An 18,674-nucleotide genomic window follows, 5' to 3' on the forward strand; every position below is an offset into this window, starting at 1 on the left:
ACAAGTTAGAAAATACAAAATATTATGCCATAGTATAAAAATGGACATGACCATTGTACACAGTGTATGGGAGAGTGGAAAGAGATGGCTTAACTTAGGTAGACCTCCTGCATGTCATGAGGCTTAGTGTAGATCTTAAAATATTTGTAACGATGGACAGTGGAAGGAATTTCAGCTGGGCTGAATGGTATATGTAGAGGTTCAGAGATGTGGGGTGGAAAAGATTCTAGGTGGATGGGAGAGAGCCTTCACTGAGTGCAACCCAAGATGGGGATAGAGGTTGACGTCTTAATCAGGTAGATGTATAAACCCGAACAAGAACAGAATACAGATACTTAATAGAGAAAACTAGTCTCTTTCTGTAAAACAATCAGTAGAGTAAGAATGAAGCCTAAGGACCAGCTGAGAGATATTTTGTTTCCTTATTTTATTATTATTATTATTATTATTATTATTATTTAAAACATATCTTTATTGATTTCAGAGAGAGGAAAGGAGGGGGAGAGAGAGAGAAAGAAACATCAATGATGAGAGAGTCATTGATCGGCTGCCTAACCCGCAACCCGGGCATGTGCCCTGACCTGCAATCGAACCCTGATCTCCTGGATCCTAGGTCGATGCTCAACCGCTGAGCCACGCCTGGCCGGGCTATTTTATTATTTTTAAAAAATATGTCTTTATTAATTTCAGAGAGAGGAAAGTAGAGGGAGAGAGAGAGAGAAACATCAATGATGAGAGTCACTGATCGGCTGCCTCCTGCAAGTCCCCTGCTGGGGATCGAGCCCGCCACCCGGGCATGTGCTCTGACCAGGAATCGAACCTAGATCTCCTGGATCATAGGTCAATGCTCAACTGCTGAGCCACACCTGGCTGGGCAATATTTTGTTTCTTTAGACTTGGGTTTCATGAGAGTCTGGACCACTTACTAGACTTGTGATTTTGGACATGTTCATAAACATGTTTGTGCCTCAGTGTCCATATCAGTTAAATGGGGGTGAATTAAACTGTACCAATTTCACTGAGTTATAAGGACTGAGAACATTGTTTCCATATGAGAATAGAGCTTACCCCATCATGAATTCTTCAAAATTATACCATTGTGACGATCGCTTTTACCTACTGCATATTTGTCCATCGTAAAGAGGCACCACAATGTACTTACCACCTCCAGTAGCACTTTAATTATTTTCAAGTCTATTGTGAATAATCATGAAATGAACATCCGCATCCATATTAAGGTACACACTCAAGAATATCCATGAAAATTAATACCTAAGAAGTGGAATTGCTTGAAAGATGGGTAGGTGCATTTACATTTTAACAGATATGGTCAAGTTGATCTTCAAAGACAATGCATGAATTCACATTCCCACAAACCATTCATTCAGTCATTCATTCATTAAAGTAGTCATTCATTTATCAAATATCTTTGGGCCAATATGTGCCAGGCACTGCTCCAGCCAACTGATATCTATTAGTGAGCCAAACAAAGATCCTTGCTCACAGGAAACGTGTATTTTAGCAGATGGTACATACATGTGAAAATTCATTGTGGCCTTAATTTTTATTCCCCACATAACTAATAAAGTTGAGTAGCTTGTCTCACATTTATTGACATGAAAATCCTCTTCTGTGAAGTGGCTACTCAAACATTTTGCCCGTTTAAAAAACATTTGGGGGAGGAAAACAAGATGGCAGCGTAGGTAACAGCTACACCCGCCACCTCCAGCAACCACATCAAAATGACAACTAAAATACAGAACCACCGTCACTCAGAGCCTCCTGAAACCTGGCTGAACAGAAGCCCCACAACCAGGGACCTGAAGAAGCACCGAGACCGGCAGGAGGGACGGAGAAGTGGGCGGATCAGGGCTGAATCACAGAGACGCGGCTGCGGGCCCACACCTGGTGCCACGGTTGAAACCCGGGAGGGAATCTCGGCGGCGGAGTTTTCCGGGAGGAGGGAGGGGTCCCAGCCCCACCGCAGGCCCCCAGCCCAGGGCTCCAGGCTGGGAAGAGACGTCCCCACAACTCCGGGCTGTGAAAACCAGCAGGGACTGTTGCTGAGGGTCGCGGAGGCCACGGGAGCCCCAGGCAGCTCCTCTTAAAGGGCCCGCGCACGGACTCACTGGGGCGCGCTCCCTCTGAGCCCAGCACCGGGCAGCAGCCTGAAAGGACCCGGGACACTCGGGGAGGAACTAACCTGCCTGAAATCAGGGAAAGAGGTGGAGGGGCGGCTTCCTCCCAGGCAGAAGAGCTGGCAGAGGCCATTGCTCCTTTGGTGAGTCCTCCCCGCACACAGCCGGCAGGCAGGCACCATATTTGAATCGCCAGCACCTGACTCACACCTTTGGCCCCGCCCCGTGATTCCCGGAGGCCCCGCCCCTCCCCACCTGCAGCTCATCCAAGCCATTTCCAGGGGCTTTTCTATGCAAGTGGCCTCTCGAGCCCCATGCTTAGGACTTTCCTAAAATCTCTCAAACAAGCAGCAGTGGGCCCCATACAACTTGATAAGCGGCCCCAGGCCTGGCACTAGCGGCAGCCTGCACTGGCTCATAGCTTGGCCTCTCCTGGACAACGCAAAGCTCAGCACAAGTAGCAGTCAACTACAGTTTGCTGTGTAGCTCATGCTGGGTGGTCCCGGGCAAGGCACTGGCACAGGCTGACTTTGCACCTCCCAGTGGCCCCAAAGACAGTGCATCTGGTGGTCAGGCTCGACCACACTGGATTACAACCCTACCACAGCCACGAGTGACACACTCAAGGGGTGCACTTGGTGAACACCAAAGCTCCACTGAAGTAAATCCTGCTCCATAGGGGCCTCTCCAGTACAGCAGCTCTTTGGCTGTAGTTGCAGCTGGTTCTCACAGCTGATTGATCAGCGGGTCAGTTCCTCCCAGTGACATCAATAGCAACCAAGGCTCAACTACAACAGGACAGTGCACACGGCCCACACAGGGGAGCACCTAGAAGGCCCAGCTCAGGTGACTGGGGAGGCTGAGCCACTGGACTCTACAGGACACCTACTACACAAAGCCACTCTACATATTCCAGGAGACATAGCAGCTCTACCTAATACATAGAAACAAACACCTGGAAGCAGCCAAAATGTGGAAGCAAAGAAACATGTCACAAAGGAAAGAATAGAAGAAATCTCTAGAAGAGGAACTAAATGAAATAGATCCAAGCAAGCTAACAGATAGAGAGTTTGGAATTTTGGTTATAAGGGTGTTTAAGCAGACTGTTAGGGAAATAACTGAGAAAATCGATAACATAATAAAGTACCAATTTGAAATGAAGGCTACACAAACTGAAATGAAGAATAGTTTACATGGAATCAACAGTAGGTTAGAGGACGCTGAGAATCAAATCAGCAATTTGGAACATGAGGAAACAAAAAACACCCAACCAGAAGAGCAAAAAGAAAAAAGAATCCAGAAATATGAAAATAGTATAAGAAGCCTCTGGGACAACTTCAAGGAGCCCAACATTTGTATTATTGGGGCGCCAGAAGAGGCAGAAAGAGACCAAGGAATTGAAAACGTATTTGAAAAAATAATTACAGAAAACTTCCCCTACCTGGGGAAAGAAATCGACTTTCAAGTCCAGGAAGCACAGAGGGTCCCAAAGAAGAGGAACCCAAAGAGGCCCACAACAAGACACATCAGAATTAAAATGCCAAAGGTTAAAGACAAAGAGAGAATCTTAAAAGCAGCAAGAGGAAAGCAGTTAGTTACCTACAAGGGAGCACCCATACAACTGTCAGCTGATTTCTCAACAGAAACTTTGCAGGTCAGAAGGGAGTGGCAAGAAATATTCAAAGTGATGAAAAACATGGAACTACAACCAAGATTTCTCTACCCAGCAAAGCTATCATTTAGAATTGAAGGTCAAATAAAGAGCTTCACAGATAAGAAAAAGCTAAAGGAGTTCATCACCACCAGACCAGCACTACAGGAAATGTTGAAGGGTCTTCTTTAAGAAGAAGCTAATGAACAAAAGAATCTGATGAACTAAATAGATCCAGAGACATTGACACATGCAACAGACGGTCATATTTCAGAGGAAAGGGGGAAGGGGGTAGGGGGTGGGAAGAGATTAACCAAAGAAGTTATATGCATATATGCATAACCCATGGACACAGTCAATAACAGGGTGAAGGCCTGGGGAGGGGGTGGGAGCGAAGTGGAGGGGGTCAATTGGGGGGGGAAATGGTATACCTGTAATACTCTCAACAATAAAGATAAATTTAAAAGGTAAAAAAAAAAAAAAAAAAAGTCATACATAAAAAAATAAAGGAAACAAAAAAACATTTGGGGTGTCTTCGTGGTTATTTAGTTCCTTATAAAAGGATATAAGTCCTTTTGTGGATATATTCATTACAAATATTTCTCCCAGTCTGTACCTTGCCTTGGATGATCCTAAATGGTATCTTTTGATGAATAGGTAGGAGTTTAACTATTAATTTAACTAAAGACCTACTTATCGATCTCTTATAATTAGTGCTTTTTGTGGCCCATTTTTGAAAAATCTTTGCAGAGTTCAAGGTCATAAAGACTTTCTTATGTCTCACATTAGAAGCTTTATAGTTTTATTTCTTAAAGGGTGGGGAAATTAGAAGACACAGAGCTCAGTAATGTCATTCCTCCTGTTAAGAAAGGTGGATAGAAAGCATCTGGCTCGTTCGGATGAGCCTGTCCCTTCCTCAGATTGGAATGAAGCAGAGCTCATAGGAGGGCGGTAGAGAGCATAACCCGATGCAAGAGGGGGTGGTGTCAATGTCCTTCGGATCAACCAGAGGCTTCAAGGTGAAATGCTGTAAAATGTGAGTCAATAGTAAAAACAGCTCCATGCGGGCCAGGCTTTCTCCAACACAAGCTCGTTTTCCTAAAAATGACACATAAATTAAATATTCATTTGATTCTATTTCTGAGTTAGCACACAGGCTTAAAAAATATGGAGCAAGTAAATAAACAAACATATTTTTAAAAGACTAATTAACCTATGGCTTCTCCTACCTGCATCGAAACCTGGCTTTCTTCATTTCCTCAGCACATGTTTGTGTGTGTATGCTACGTGAAAAAAACTTTTCTGTGCACCCGCATTGGATTGGCTTTGCTGAGGCCTGTCAGTGACACCTATCTACACACTCTCTCCCTCTCTCTCTCTCTCTCTCTCTCTCTCGTCACTCACCTACCCCAATTGGCATGAGACACATACTGTACTTTTCTGTCTACCTCCAGCCCAGGGCTCAACAATAGGTTTATGTCTCCTTGTCTGTATTCTAAAGCATAATCTTAACCTTGTCACATCCTCGCTTTAAAAAATTTCAAGAGCCTATCATCTCCAGGTATAAAAAGAAACATCACAACTAGTCACAAGCACAGCCATTCACGAATCCCCAAACAGACCGGCAATTTCAGACGTTATCCCCGATTCCAACCATTCCTCCAAATGGGACAGCCTTCCCCTCTGCTCTGCGGCTGATATTTGCTCCATTTTTCTAGATCCAGCTCATATGTCATGTATTCCACACAGATGTCTCTGACATACTCAGGGTATGCACCTCACTCCCTTATCTGTTTTCCACAACCCCCACTAATGCTTCTAACACAGCACACCTCACGTGAAATTCTCATTACTCATCTGTCTCACAGACTGGAATATAAGCTCTTAAGGTAAAGCCTTGGATCTTGGAATGACAGCCACAGCACCAGGACAAAAGGGAGCCTGCAAGCCTTGTGATGTGAATAGAAATCCCGAGCAGCCTCCTTATACAGGAAAGAAGATGAGGCGTAGAGCAGTGTCTTGCTTTGGGATCATCTCTGGGAATCGTACATAATCTTGCTACAAGACCCAAGGTTGCTTGATGCCTCTTTTCTTAGACATCCAATCAGGAGCAAATCTCCCATTTTGGTCTCGGTGACCGTGACTTCTATAGGAAAGGCCCTCACCCTGTAGTATCCCCACTGCTTCTCCTTTGGAGTGCGCTAAATATTCTCTATTTCTGCATCCTTTCAGGTTCGTCTCATGCTTACTCTGTGTTCAGGAAACTGATTTCCATGGACTGCATAAACCCAGAAGTTAGTTCCTTCTGGATTCCAAATAAACTCAAAGAATGAGCTACTGAAATGGCCAGGGTATTTCTTTCCTCAGTCCCACCCTGCTGGGCCGCAGACTACACAACGGCTGTACTCCTCCACCTATAGACACATCTCCTGTTGGGGTGTCCCTTCTCTCTTTGCTGAAGTTCTACTTGGGTTCCAAAAAAAAAAGATATTAGGGTTCCAGTAACAGCCTCCTTCCCTCGTCCCTTCCAGCCTAGGACGGTGCGAGCCCCTGAGTGCTTTGGCAGGCCTCATAACCTCCCTTAACCCTCCCACACCTCTGAACAGGTCTTTTCATGAAACCGTCTTCAGTTGACCTTTTGGAGGATGCCACCCATTTCTTTCCAAGACTCTGACAAACTGAAAGAAGCTACTGCAATGCTACTTCCTGCAGGAAACTCTCCCTTACCCTCCAGCTACTCTGGCCTCTGCCTCTGCCCCCCAAAAGCCAAGAGTCAGGAGCTCCTCTGTCTGGGCTCCCACAACAGTCCCTCGAAGACCATGTGTCTCTCTGGGGTCTCACTGCCCATGAATTTGCTTCCCTGTCTCTTAAGAGAGAGGCTCTGTTCCCTATTCACATTTTACCCTTGGATGGGAGCATGAGCCTGGTATGTAGGAAGTGTATGGAATGAACTGGCTTCTCAGGGGAGGGGAGTCTAAGCAGAACTGAACTTCTGGAAGGAGCTCTCAGAGACTCAGCAGTGGCCTTTGGGACAGACTCTGAGCAGCCTCCACTCCAATGAGCAATAACCTAGGCTCGGGGAGTGGTGCCTCTAGCCTCATGCAAATGACAATTTGTCCAGCCTGGAGTAGCCTGCATGCCAAGTGCTTCCTCATCTCATTTGACCCCTGATGCACAGATAAAAATGGAGCTTGCTTGCCTGCTGAAAAAGGCATGAAGTATTTACTCTTCTTAAAGTTGCCGCTTTCATCTAGGAAGTGGCCGGGATCGAACTTCTTTGGGTTGGGAAACTCCTTGTCGCTGTGCAGGATGGAAGTCAGACATGTGACTACAGATGTGCCCTGAGAGAAAGAGAAACAGGTAAACAGGGTTACAAGGAAGGTTATAAAGCTTGAAAAAAAGTCCCTTATCTAATCCTTTTGTTTTCTAGATGAGGAGACTGGGGCATAAAAAGGAGAATCTATTTACTTCATGTCACAGAGCAAATTAATGACCAAGCCTAACAGGGATTAAATCACATAGTGCCAGTCCAGGGTGTTGGCCATTGGCTCCACGCCTGACACCAGAGCTTGCTTTTCAAAAAATTAAGGAGGTTCCCTGGAGTGCATTATTCTTAATAAATTGCGCTATTGTCTAAAGTGCTAATGTCACTGAAAATCCAGCTGATTCTCTTTATTTTTTACGTTTTTATTGAATTTTTTAGAGAGAGAAACATTGATGTGAGAGAGAAGCATCACATCCTATGTACAGCACCCCAACTGGGGAGTGCCCAGACCGGGGATCGAACCCACAACCTGGGCATGTGCCCTGACCAGAAATCACACTGGCAACCTTTTGATGCACAGGTAACACTCAACCCCCTGACCCACTCTGACCTGGGCTCCAGCTCATCCTCTTTGAAACCAAGTATGAGGTCTCTTCAAAACTCCACCTGAGGGGCCATATTCTCGAAAACCCTTTATTTCCCAATCAGAATAAGAAACTAGTAAGTACCCCCTCCTCCTACTATGTTCTTTCCATTGAATTGTTGCTTTTTTTTTTTTTCTTCATGAAAATTTTGAGAGGTGAGACAGATAGTTGAGGAGGTAAGCAGAGTGTAGGATATTGGCTCAGTGGTCAGAGTAATAAAGCACACACTGGAAAGTAGAGAGCTGGACAGCAGGCTGGACTAATGGACAGGCAGAGTGTCCTGAAAATCCAGTGGGAATCTAAGCAGTATTATATTTATACAAGCCTGTGGGGCTCAGTTGGCTGAGCATTGCTCCATGCACCGAAAGGTCACCGGTTCAATTCCCAGTCAGGGCACATACCCAGGTTGTGGGTTCAATCCCCAGTGAGGGTGCATACGGGAGGCAACCGTTCGATGTTTCTCTCCCACATCAATGTTTCTCTCTCTGTCCCTCTCCCTTCCTCTCTCTCTCTCAAAAAAAAAAAAAAAAATCAATAAAAACATATTTAAAAAAATAATAATAGTATCAACCAACTAGAAGGAAGAGAGCATGTCATCAGAGGTCTTGGGCCTGAGTCATGAAGGTGCAATCCCTGTAGGAAGGCAGCCTGTAATTCTACTGCAGTGATAGTGGAAACCGAAGGTTCCTATGGAGGGGTGTAAAGGAAATCTCTCTCACCTTTGGAATAAAGTATTCTCTGAACTTAACATCCTGGTTCACCACATGGGGCAAGTTGGTGGGGATGAGGTTAGCGTATCTCTGGACTTCGTGCACCATGGCATCTGTGTAGGGCATGTGGCTCCTGTCCTGCATGCAGGGGCTCCGCTCTCTGCCAACCACACGCTTAATCTCTTCCTGGACTTTAGCTGGTGAGGTGGAAATCAGAGTTTATGTGAAATGGAAGAACTTTTGAAATGATCTTAATGTTGAATACATAGTGGTGGGAGATGGGGAGAAGGGAAAATTACAATGGTTACCTCCATAAGGGGAAAAAAGAAACAGAATTTCAGCCTCCTGGGCAAATTGGAATCTCATTAAAGACTTCAATTCAAAACACAATGGTACCATGAAATTCATTTCTCAACTCTGATTCTTTATTTTGTGTATTTTTGTTTGATAGACCCAGGGGTCTTGGATCTTGAAAGCTCACTACAAACGTTGTTGTTTAACCTCGTTGTGTATGAAGTTTTGTTCTATTAAATATGTAACTTCCAAGGGGTTAAGAACTACCCAGTGCACTAAATGCTTAATAAATAGAGCAATTAAATAAGCTGCTTAGTGGACTAGGCATATAGGAACAAGAAATTAACATCTATTTAGCATGCAAAATTTAGCAGGCATGCTACACTAATTATTATATTACTTTATAATTTCTCAAAACAGTCCTATGTGTTGGGTATTAGTTTGTATATCTTAAAAATGAGGAAAGTCAACATATTTCTTAAGGACATCCAGGTGTCTTGTGGTCTTTCTCACTCCCAAGCTCACAATCTTGGAAATGGAATAAAGTTACTAAAAGTAAGTTGTTAGTGAATTATATTTTTACTTTACCTACAAAGGATATCATGTTAATAATATATAGCTAGGTAAAACTATTCATTAGTTAAAAACAAATGCTAATCAACTTTTCCTTTGTGGGAACAACTCTGTGAGTGTTAGAAAGTATTATCGTCTCCCTTAGACAGATGACTAGCTGGTCTGACACAAATCAAGGACAGTCCATCAATGCAGTGAGAACAGTGACCTCTGCCCTTCAGTCTCTGCCTCTATTTAAATATTGTTTCCTCTTTCTGTAGTAATCTAATTTGAATTTAATTCATTCAATGATAGGAAGATGTATTATTGATAGAAATTTTCTTGTATATTGTCTAGGCAGGTGAAGAGTAGGATAGTCATCAGTGTTGCCTGCCAATTTCTACCTGGAATTTTATCCTGCCCATCATCTGGGATCATACCTGTGACCTCTGGGTGCTTCAGCAGGAGCAGGAGTCCATATTTCAGGGTGGTACTTGTTGTCTCAGTTCCCGCATTAAATATATCCCATAGGGTAGTGATCAAGTTGTCCATGGTAAATGCAGTCTGTTTGTTGTGCTTTTCCTAGTAATGATGTATTAGAATTACTTGAGAAATAAAAGAGCTTTGGAGATATCATAACATAACTCAATATAACGTCATTATTTGCTTTATTTGCTTATTTCACTAATTAAGCCCAACATTAAAGAGTGAAGGTAAAGTTAGATGAGTTGTTGGGATTCCTTCAAACATTTTAAAATAAAATCAGAGCTATAAACTTTCAACAAGTCCTTCCTGATTCCTCCCTTTCTCACCCATGAGAGCCATTCAGTTCTTTCAAACATAATTTTTATCAAGTCATCATGGCTACTCACCGTCAGTTCTAGCCTCTATTGTCTATTTCATCACGTCTAAATTTCTCATTCAAGCCTCCAGAACCACCCGCCCCCTAACCACATCACTATTCCCAATGTCACCAGTCACTACGCCTGGGACAGGTCCTCAATTACAATCAAGATAACCTCTGTGAGATATACACACACTTGACCATAGTCCCCTAGGCCTATTTTGTCATCTCGGTTAATCTAAGTCAGTTTCCTCTAAAACTACCTCACCTGGGAAGATTTCCTAGCGTCTTTCCCAAGGTAAGCCTTTCTAGATTCCTGTCCATCCTTGGTTCCCTCACATGTTACACATTGCATTCATGGAACTTATTTTATGCATGACATGTGTTGTTTATCATTAATCTTAAATATGTGTGTGCTTGTTTGCATGTGTGTGTGTGTGTGTGTGTGTGTGTGTGTGTGTGCTTCAGTCTGCTCCAAATAAAGAACCAGTTTTAACAATGTAAATATAAAACCTTGTGAACCATTTAGTGGGAATTTGAAACTGTCTCAAGGTACCCAGTACGGTTTGTACAAGTAAGAGGTTGTACAAGCAATGAATCTATCTTTAGGAAGAAGCATTTGATTTACTATCCCAGTTTCACTGGAAAGATACAAACTGATCCATGAGTCACATCACCCACAAAGACGAAGCCGCAAATCAGGGCCATTTATACCTTTTCCATTTTAATCAGGAAGTAGTCGGTAAAGTCTCGAGGGTTACTGAGATCCAGAGATGCCTGGTGTTCTTTTATTTGCTCCAAAATAAATTTATTCTGTTCAGCAACATTTTTAAATAATTCATTATGACTTCCTGGGAGATAATGTATTAAAGAAGGGAAAGAATTGTAGAGCTGGAAGAGAAAACAATTGTTCATTAATTCACTCAGCAAACTCGTGTAGGCCTCTATTGTCTATCAGACACTTTGCTCTCTCTTCCTTCCTCTCTCTCTAAAATCAATAAAAACATTTTAAAAAACCATAAAATGAACGTTGACTTTACCTGTATCCAGGGGGTGCATAAAATTTTGAAGTTTTCTTGAAAATACTTTAACAAGGTCAGCAATTTCTCATCATTGTACTCAAAACGGCTCTGGAAAATAACGGAGCAGATCACATTGCAGGGAGCACTGCCCAGGAGGAAAGAAGGATCGCAGGGAGATGCTAAAAACAATGTAAGTCAAAAGTTAGAGCAGAATTTGCATTTAAATCTTAAGTTGACTATGTAAAATAACTGAGAAAAGTCAACTCCAAAGATGTTTTTAAGGACAGGAATTACCTAGATGTGCCACCATCGATATAAACTCAACATGCCTAAAATAAAATGTACTACGTTTCCCCAAACAAAACCGTCTACTCCAGTCCAATGTATTAATTTCCCCTCAAGTATTCTCCTATTTATACGATTCTCCAAATAAGAGCCACAAGACAATTCACAAGAAGGAGATCTTTTAAAAATGTATTTATTTATTACAATATTGGTGGCTAGATTCCCTAAGCTGTACTTTACACCCCCCGGCGACTCTGTAACTACCAGTCTGTGCTTTTCAACCCGTTCACCTTTTTCACCCAGCCCCCCAACCCCTTTCCCCTCGGGCAGCCGCCAGTCTCTTCTCTGTGTCTATGAGTCTGTTTCTGTTTTGGTTGTTTATTTATTTGGTTTTTTAGATTCCACATATAAGTGAAATCATATGGTATTTGTCTTTCTCTGACTGCCTTACTTCACTCAGCATAATGCCCTCTAGGTCCATCCTGCTGTCACAATGGTAAGATTTTGTTCTTTCCTACAGTGAAAATATCTCAGAAAGTGTAAAATGCAGGCCTCCATGTGGCTGCTTCTCAACAAGGCCCGTCAGAAACCCAGCAACCCAGCGAGAGACCCAGCAACCCAGCAAGAAAATCAAGACCCTGAGGAGATTTGAAATCTTATTTTACAAAACACAGCTGAAAAAAGTTGGGTGTGCTTTCCTTGTAGAAGAGAAGAAAAATGAGAAAAATTGGAGTTACATTCAGATATTTGAAAAAATATGTTACAGTATAGGAAACAAGCTTCCTACATGTAATAAAGAACATGACTCCATTTTTTGGCATTTGGCTGCCGACAGCTGTTAAGCCTTACCTTTTCTTCCTCTGCTCACATCTGGACAAACCAATAAAAAAAAATCTCAGGTGTCCCCTCCTTGGCACAAGCAGGGTGTTTAACCCACACAAGCCCTGGCTGGCACAGGGAACCCCCACCCACACCTCACCCCCCAATCACCATAGAAACCTCAAGCCAGTGTCCTTTCCCTGCTGTCAGGCCATTGTGTGATCTGCTTAGGAGCCACCCCACCTCCAAAGAAAGCCTCATTATGTGAGTAATGAACCTGCTCATATCCTATTGGGGGGAGGGGGGCATGCAGCAGTTTCAATCTTAACATCTAAACCAAACTTTAGTTGGGAGGTCCATCCTGCCTCTGTGGGGTAACTGCCACAACACTATAATTCCGAAAGGCGAAAACTTAGCAGGGATCAAAAGTAGAAGTTACAAGGAAAAGAGGTTCTGCTCAACATGTGAGAGAAACTTCCAACAGTTAGTTATCCAGAGATGAAATGGGCTGCCCCGAGGGTGTGAGGTCCCCATAGCTAGGGGGAACCAAGCAGAGTCTCAGTGTTGATGGGTCAGGAAACTGAGAAGGTCATATTCACTATGGGAAAAGTTGAACCAGTCAATAATAAATTCTGCTTGACATATAAATTAAGTGCACAAAATCATTTCCCAGATAAAATGTATCAAAATCCAACATTGGTTGACTTAATTCCATTTCCAAAATTTTATTCTAAGAAAGTAGTCAGGGATATGCAATGATTAATATGGATTGCATTTTTTTCATATTAAAAGCAACAAAAACTGAAAACAGTCTATTTGACCAAAAATAAGTCTCTTTAAATAAACTATGGTACATCCAAAATAAGGAATAGTATACTATTCTGTTAATAATGTTCTTTAAAAGCATTTAAAATTAAACATGTGAAAAATGTTTATTTACTATATTAAATTTAAACCTAAGTTTACATAATAATATACCCAGTACAAGCTTCATGCCCTTATCCCTTCTTCTTCTAGGTCTTCCACCCATTACTAGATAATATGTAGCAAAAGTCCAAATAATGTTCATTGACACTCTACCACTATTTCCAGAAATTTATTCTAAGGAAGAAATCAGAATTATGCAGATATTTGTAATAATATTAATATCAGCAAAAGAGAAATAACCCATCTGGAGAGTTTAAAAACACAATGGCAGTTCACCAAATAGAATATAGTATTATTTAAGTTAATAATGTTCTTGAAAAATATTTAAATATTGAGGCTAAAAACCACATATATTTCATGATCCTGATCTTACTAGTTTCCTGCTAAGTCTCCTGCCCGCCCCTTTCTCTTCTACCTCCTCTCCCTGTCCTGGATGGTGCATACACACATATGCACACATATACAGACCGCACATACACACACATGTACATATACACACTGCACATACACGCACTGCACATGAACACACATATACACATGGCGCACATACACACATACACACGTGTACACACATATGCACACTGCACATGTACACACATATGCACACACTGAGCAGATGGGTGCTACAGCAGCTCCCTTCCTTCACACCTACACTCCTAAGGGGGCTCAGCACAGCCCTGAGCATTGAAAAGGGTTTGACATAAATTCCACCCCTGAACCACCAGGGCTTTTTCACCTTTACTGAGATGTAACTAACATTCAACACGTATATGTTTAAGGTGCGCAGCATAACAACTTGATGCACCTATATTGCGACATGTTTGCAGTGTTTCTCAAGAAGTTACTAGAGAAATCACTTAGTTTTTCAGGTTACTGTGGCCAGAACTACCGGCTGATCACCAAAGTCCATGCTGTCGTGTTCTCGCAGGGCGCCAGGGCCGCAAGCCAGCCCAGAGGCGAGCGAGTCACCGCGCCCCGGAAAGCAGCTCGCGTGCCACCGCCAAGCCTGGCCCGCTCAAAACACGACTGGCGCTTTCCCTTGTCCTTTGCTCCTCCCACTGCTGTGAAAAGGGATGGATCCTGGGTGACACCGGAAGCCACAAGGGGAAGATATCAAAGCCCCTATCAACCTGGTACCCGAAGAGCCTGAAAAAACCAGCCACTTCACCTCTTCTCCTGCCAGGTGAGCAAAAAGTAAACTTCCGCTGTACTTGAGCCGTCGGATCTCTCTGTAGTCTATCTGCAATAGCATTCAGTCTACCCAAAGCATTTCTGTTAATTACATAAAGAAAACACACCGTTGGTTTTTCTTAATGCTTCCACAAGACACAAGGCTTCCTCTTTGATTCTGTCTTCAATAGTCTTCTTTCCCATTCCCATATTCCGCAAAACCATGAGGGAGAAACTCCGGGTTTGCTTCCAGATTTCTCCATTGCTGAAAACAACTCCTATCAGGATGAAAAATAAATAACTCTCATTTTCATTCATTCGAGCTGAGAGTCTTTCGCTCAGAAAATGATAATGTCACTTAAGCAGAAATGTAAATATAATGGTGCCAGCCTCAGAAATTCCCAATGAGCCCTACTTGGCCTGCCTTCTCTCTCACCACAGCCTAACATTTAGTAATATGTCAAGACTCTCGGTTTGATGTATTACTAAACTCTTAAGTAAAAAATCTTTTTCTAATATCAATTCCAATCCATTCTTACTATGTGTTTCTCCATAATCCTCTTTTCACAGCCTAGTTGTGCTTATCTTCTATTGAATTCAAATATCTCTTATCCTTTTTAGAAGATGAGAAGACTAAAGGTGAGGTTGGAAATATTCCAGATTTATGTTGGTTCCATGCACACTGTGCAAGCTTTCTAAAATAATCTCTTGGCACCCATGACTCAGGACAGAAAGCAAAATATTTGGCGAATAGAATAATTTAGTCAACCTCCTCCCCCCCTTTTCTCTCTGTCTCTCATGCTTAACAGTCCATAATTTAAAATGAACATGACTTAGTCACAAATTCATAGAACATTCGTTAGTTTGCTTTCATTGAATTTATTGTTTCATGGAGACGTTGTGTCACTTTCATCATTTTAAATATGGAATAATTATCCTTTATAGAAAATGTTGGAATTATGATATTTCCATAAATTTCTCTAAATGCGTAAGATTTCTCAATTCCTTCACCTATGTGGAATCTTTGCAACTTGCAAATCCATGCACGGTCCCCAAATGGAAGCATACCTCGCCCCTGGGCAAATACGTCCAACACTGGGAGATGCCCTCTTCCAGAAAACTCCTCACCCTGGTCAATCAGGGCCTCTTTCACTGCTTCGTATCCGTGCAGCACCACCGTGGGCTGCATGCCCAAGTACACCGTGAACACCGGGCCGTAGACTTGTGCCAGCTGGGAAACGAACAGGAGACACAAGGATAGTGAGAATCTCAAAACTAAAACTGCAGATAAGTGAGAGAAATATTCTTAACCTTACCGAAGAGACATTTTAATATTCATTCACCCATTATAAAATATTTCAACTTCTAGACCCAGTAATTTAATAAGAAGTCATATTACTTTATTGCTATTATTATCACCATCAATAGTTTTCCTTTATTCAGCTTCTACTGTGTGACTCTGTCATAAATTTTATTCATATTATTTCATTAATTTTTTTCTACCAAACCTCTGCTCCAAATGTCTCCTTCCTTCCTATAGTTACAATAAATGATATGTTTCTCCTGTTTAAGGGAAGTTTCTCCATCTTGCTCCAGGTGTAAAGAAACAATTGCCCTTTATTATCCATTCTCTACATCTTTTTAGCACCAGAGACTCTACGTTTTATTTCTACAAACAGACATGGCAGCCTCATTACAGGCCTTCCCAGCTTCCATGTGTGGCCATGAGACTAAGCTCCCGTGAACTGATGTTAGCAGAAGCGACGTGTGCAAATCCTACACTGTTGCACAAATCGTCACAAGATGCTTTCCATTTCTTCCCTTTTTCGTAGGTTGAGATGACACATGGAGATGGCCCCACTGTGACCACGAAAATGAAAGCAATAGCCCAGGGGCAAAGGATGGTAAAAACAAGACTGAGAAAAACTGGTTCTCTGAATGACCTCATGGAAGAGAGAGAGCCCACCAGCAATCATCTCTAAATCATATGAAAGACAGAAATAAACTCTTGTCTTCTTTAAGCCATTGCGTTATTGGGGTCTTTCTCTTATGGAAGCTTATTTAGTATACTAATGATGTGGGACTTAAACTCTTTCCACCGGTCCCGTGTTTGAGTCTTGCTACCTTACCATTCACTCTCCAATTCATGCTCCAGAGTGATGTTTTCACCAGGCAAATGCTAACATGACAGTCCTGTAAGCACCTTCGTGGCATCACATTGTTCTTGCGCTAAAGACCAATACTCTTAAAATCCTGTAAGACCTGCATGCTCTGGCCCCTGCTGACCTCTCCAGCCTCCCCTCACACGATGTTTTTAATCACTCTCTGGGCTACGACCAAACTGGTCCTTTTTCAGAGACTCTAACAAGTAATTCTTCTCCGGATCAAAAAAGCCTGGGACAAACTTTTATCTGGTTTTTGCCTGGTTAACACCTAATCTTTCTTTGGAGCTCAGCTCCAAACTCAATTCCTCAGAGAACTCTTTGCAGAGTGTTCTTCCCTCCCCAGTCCTCCAAACTACATGGCCTCTTTCTACTGGGTCCCTGTTACACGGTTTGAAATTGTACACTTATTAGAATTGTTGTATCATAAATACATGCCTACCCTCTAGATTGTAAATTCCATAATACTAGGTTCTTTTTTTTTTCCATTCACCATTGAAAATCCCCAGCACACATAAAAAGAAGTAAAATCTTACCATCTGTGACTGCGGGGAGGGACCTAGAGGGTGTTATGGTACATGAACTAAGTCAGTCAGAGAAAGACAAATACCATATGATTTCATGTATACGTGGAATCTAAAGAACAAAAATACCAAACAAAATTGAAACTGACTTATAGACACCGAGACGGGACTGGTGATTGACAGAGGGGAGAGGGGTTGGGAGACTAGGTGGAAGAGGCCAAGGGGTTAAGAAGTACAAATTGGGAGTTACAAAGCAGTCATGGGGGTGTAAAGTACATTATAGGGAATATAGTCAATAATATTGCAATAACCATGTATGGTGCCAGGTGGGTACTGAAAGCATCAGGGGGAACACTTTGTAAAGTGTATGACTGTCAAATCATTCGGCTCTACACCTGAAGCCAATACAAAATAATACCGAAAAAATCCCTAGCACCTAACATAGTGCCTAATACAAAGCAGGCATTCAGTAGCCTGTTGAATGTATGATATACTAATAACTTCTGCAAAATAATTATTACCTTTTAAAGAAATGGAAATTGAAGCTCAGAGAGATTTTTTAAACTTGCCCAAGGTTTTAAGTTAACAAATGTTCTGGGGTGCCGACTCGATCCCTTTGAATCCAGAGCCCAAAACAGAGGAAGAAGCAAGGGGCAGTGCTCTGGTAACAAGCAGTCTCAGAGGAGACAGATTTCAAATAATTCCTTCAAGGTTTAGAGAGCTATTGCTACTAAATAGCTAAGAGTAGAGCACTTATTCACTCATTCATTGAGGAAATTTAAAAGAAACCGTGGAAGTTCCTGAACCTTTAGTTAATTCCTTAATATCACATTGGTGTGTGCTTTTAGGAAAATTTTAATGTTGTGCCTCTATAAATCAGTAGATTTTTTTAATTGAAAGTAGATTCATTGCCATTAGAGTTCACCAAGGAATAATTACTAGAAAGAGGACCTAGGTCGCAATATGCGCAGGAAATTCCTACTTTTGGTAATTTCAACAATCTCACCCTCTTCTAGCCCCTGTCTAGCTGCACGCCACTTAAAATCATGTCTGGTGGAAAAGGAAAGGGACTATAGGATTTCATGCATATGTGGGATTAAAACAGAAAGCAACAAGCAAACAAACACACTCATAGACACAAACATACGGTGGTTACCAAAAGGGAAGGAGGGCTGGGGGGGAGGGGAGAAGTGCATGGTGACGGCAGGAGACCAGACTCGGGACACTGAGCACACAGTGCAATACACAGACGACGCGCTTCAGGCTGGTACCCCTGAAACCTGTAAAATGTTATTAATCAGTGCTACCCCAGTAAATTTAATTGAATTTTAAAAAATAAAATTATATCTGAGTGCCCAATGGATACTTCCCTTTAAAACTACTTCTTTAAAGCACGGTGTCTGGGACCATATTTTACTTAGATACAGTCTAGGGCTATCTCTGTTTACTCATTGCAAATAACTGGGAGAAAATTAATCATACTGAACCTTTCTTAGGGATTCTCCGATGTTCTTGGTATTTATCTGTAGAATGTTTCCAATGATTGGCAGAGGAGTGGGGCCAGGTGGCAGCTTGCCATGGGCAGATCTTCGGTTCCATAGAAAAAGAAAAAGAAAACAACAAAGACAAATCAACAGGACTGTGAGATCCATCGGTGGGCTTTGCAT

The 18,674-nt window shown here is 42.2% G+C and overlaps 1 protein-coding gene across 2 annotated transcripts; it reads right to left on the bottom strand.

Moving 5' to 3' along the window:
* Nucleotides 1-4,705: 4,705 nt before the first annotated feature.
* On the bottom strand, nt 4,706-18,674 carry LOC107542552 (cytochrome P450 2C21-like). 2 transcript variants are annotated; one of them, XM_016219871.2, is made up of 9 exons: nt 18,495-18,674; nt 15,390-15,552; nt 14,450-14,599; nt 11,139-11,299; nt 10,813-10,989; nt 9,695-9,836; nt 8,418-8,605; nt 6,989-7,130; nt 4,706-4,887 (listed from the first exon to the last, which is right to left on the bottom strand). In XM_016219871.2, exons 1-9 carry the CDS (start codon nt 18,672-18,674, stop codon nt 4,706-4,708), a joined length of 1,485 nt encoding a protein of 494 aa, XP_016075357.2. The 2 variants fall into 2 exon arrangements, with proteins under 2 accessions (XP_016075357.2, XP_016075358.2); XM_016219872.2 differs by lacking the exon at nt 10,813-10,989 and having other exon boundaries at nt 18,495-18,659.

The sequence above is a fragment of the Miniopterus natalensis genome, chromosome 14 (assembly GCF_054644295.1).
Source record: "Miniopterus natalensis isolate mMinNat1 chromosome 14, mMinNat1.hap1, whole genome shotgun sequence".
NCBI classification, from domain to species: Eukaryota; Metazoa; Chordata; class Mammalia; order Chiroptera; family Miniopteridae; genus Miniopterus; species Miniopterus natalensis.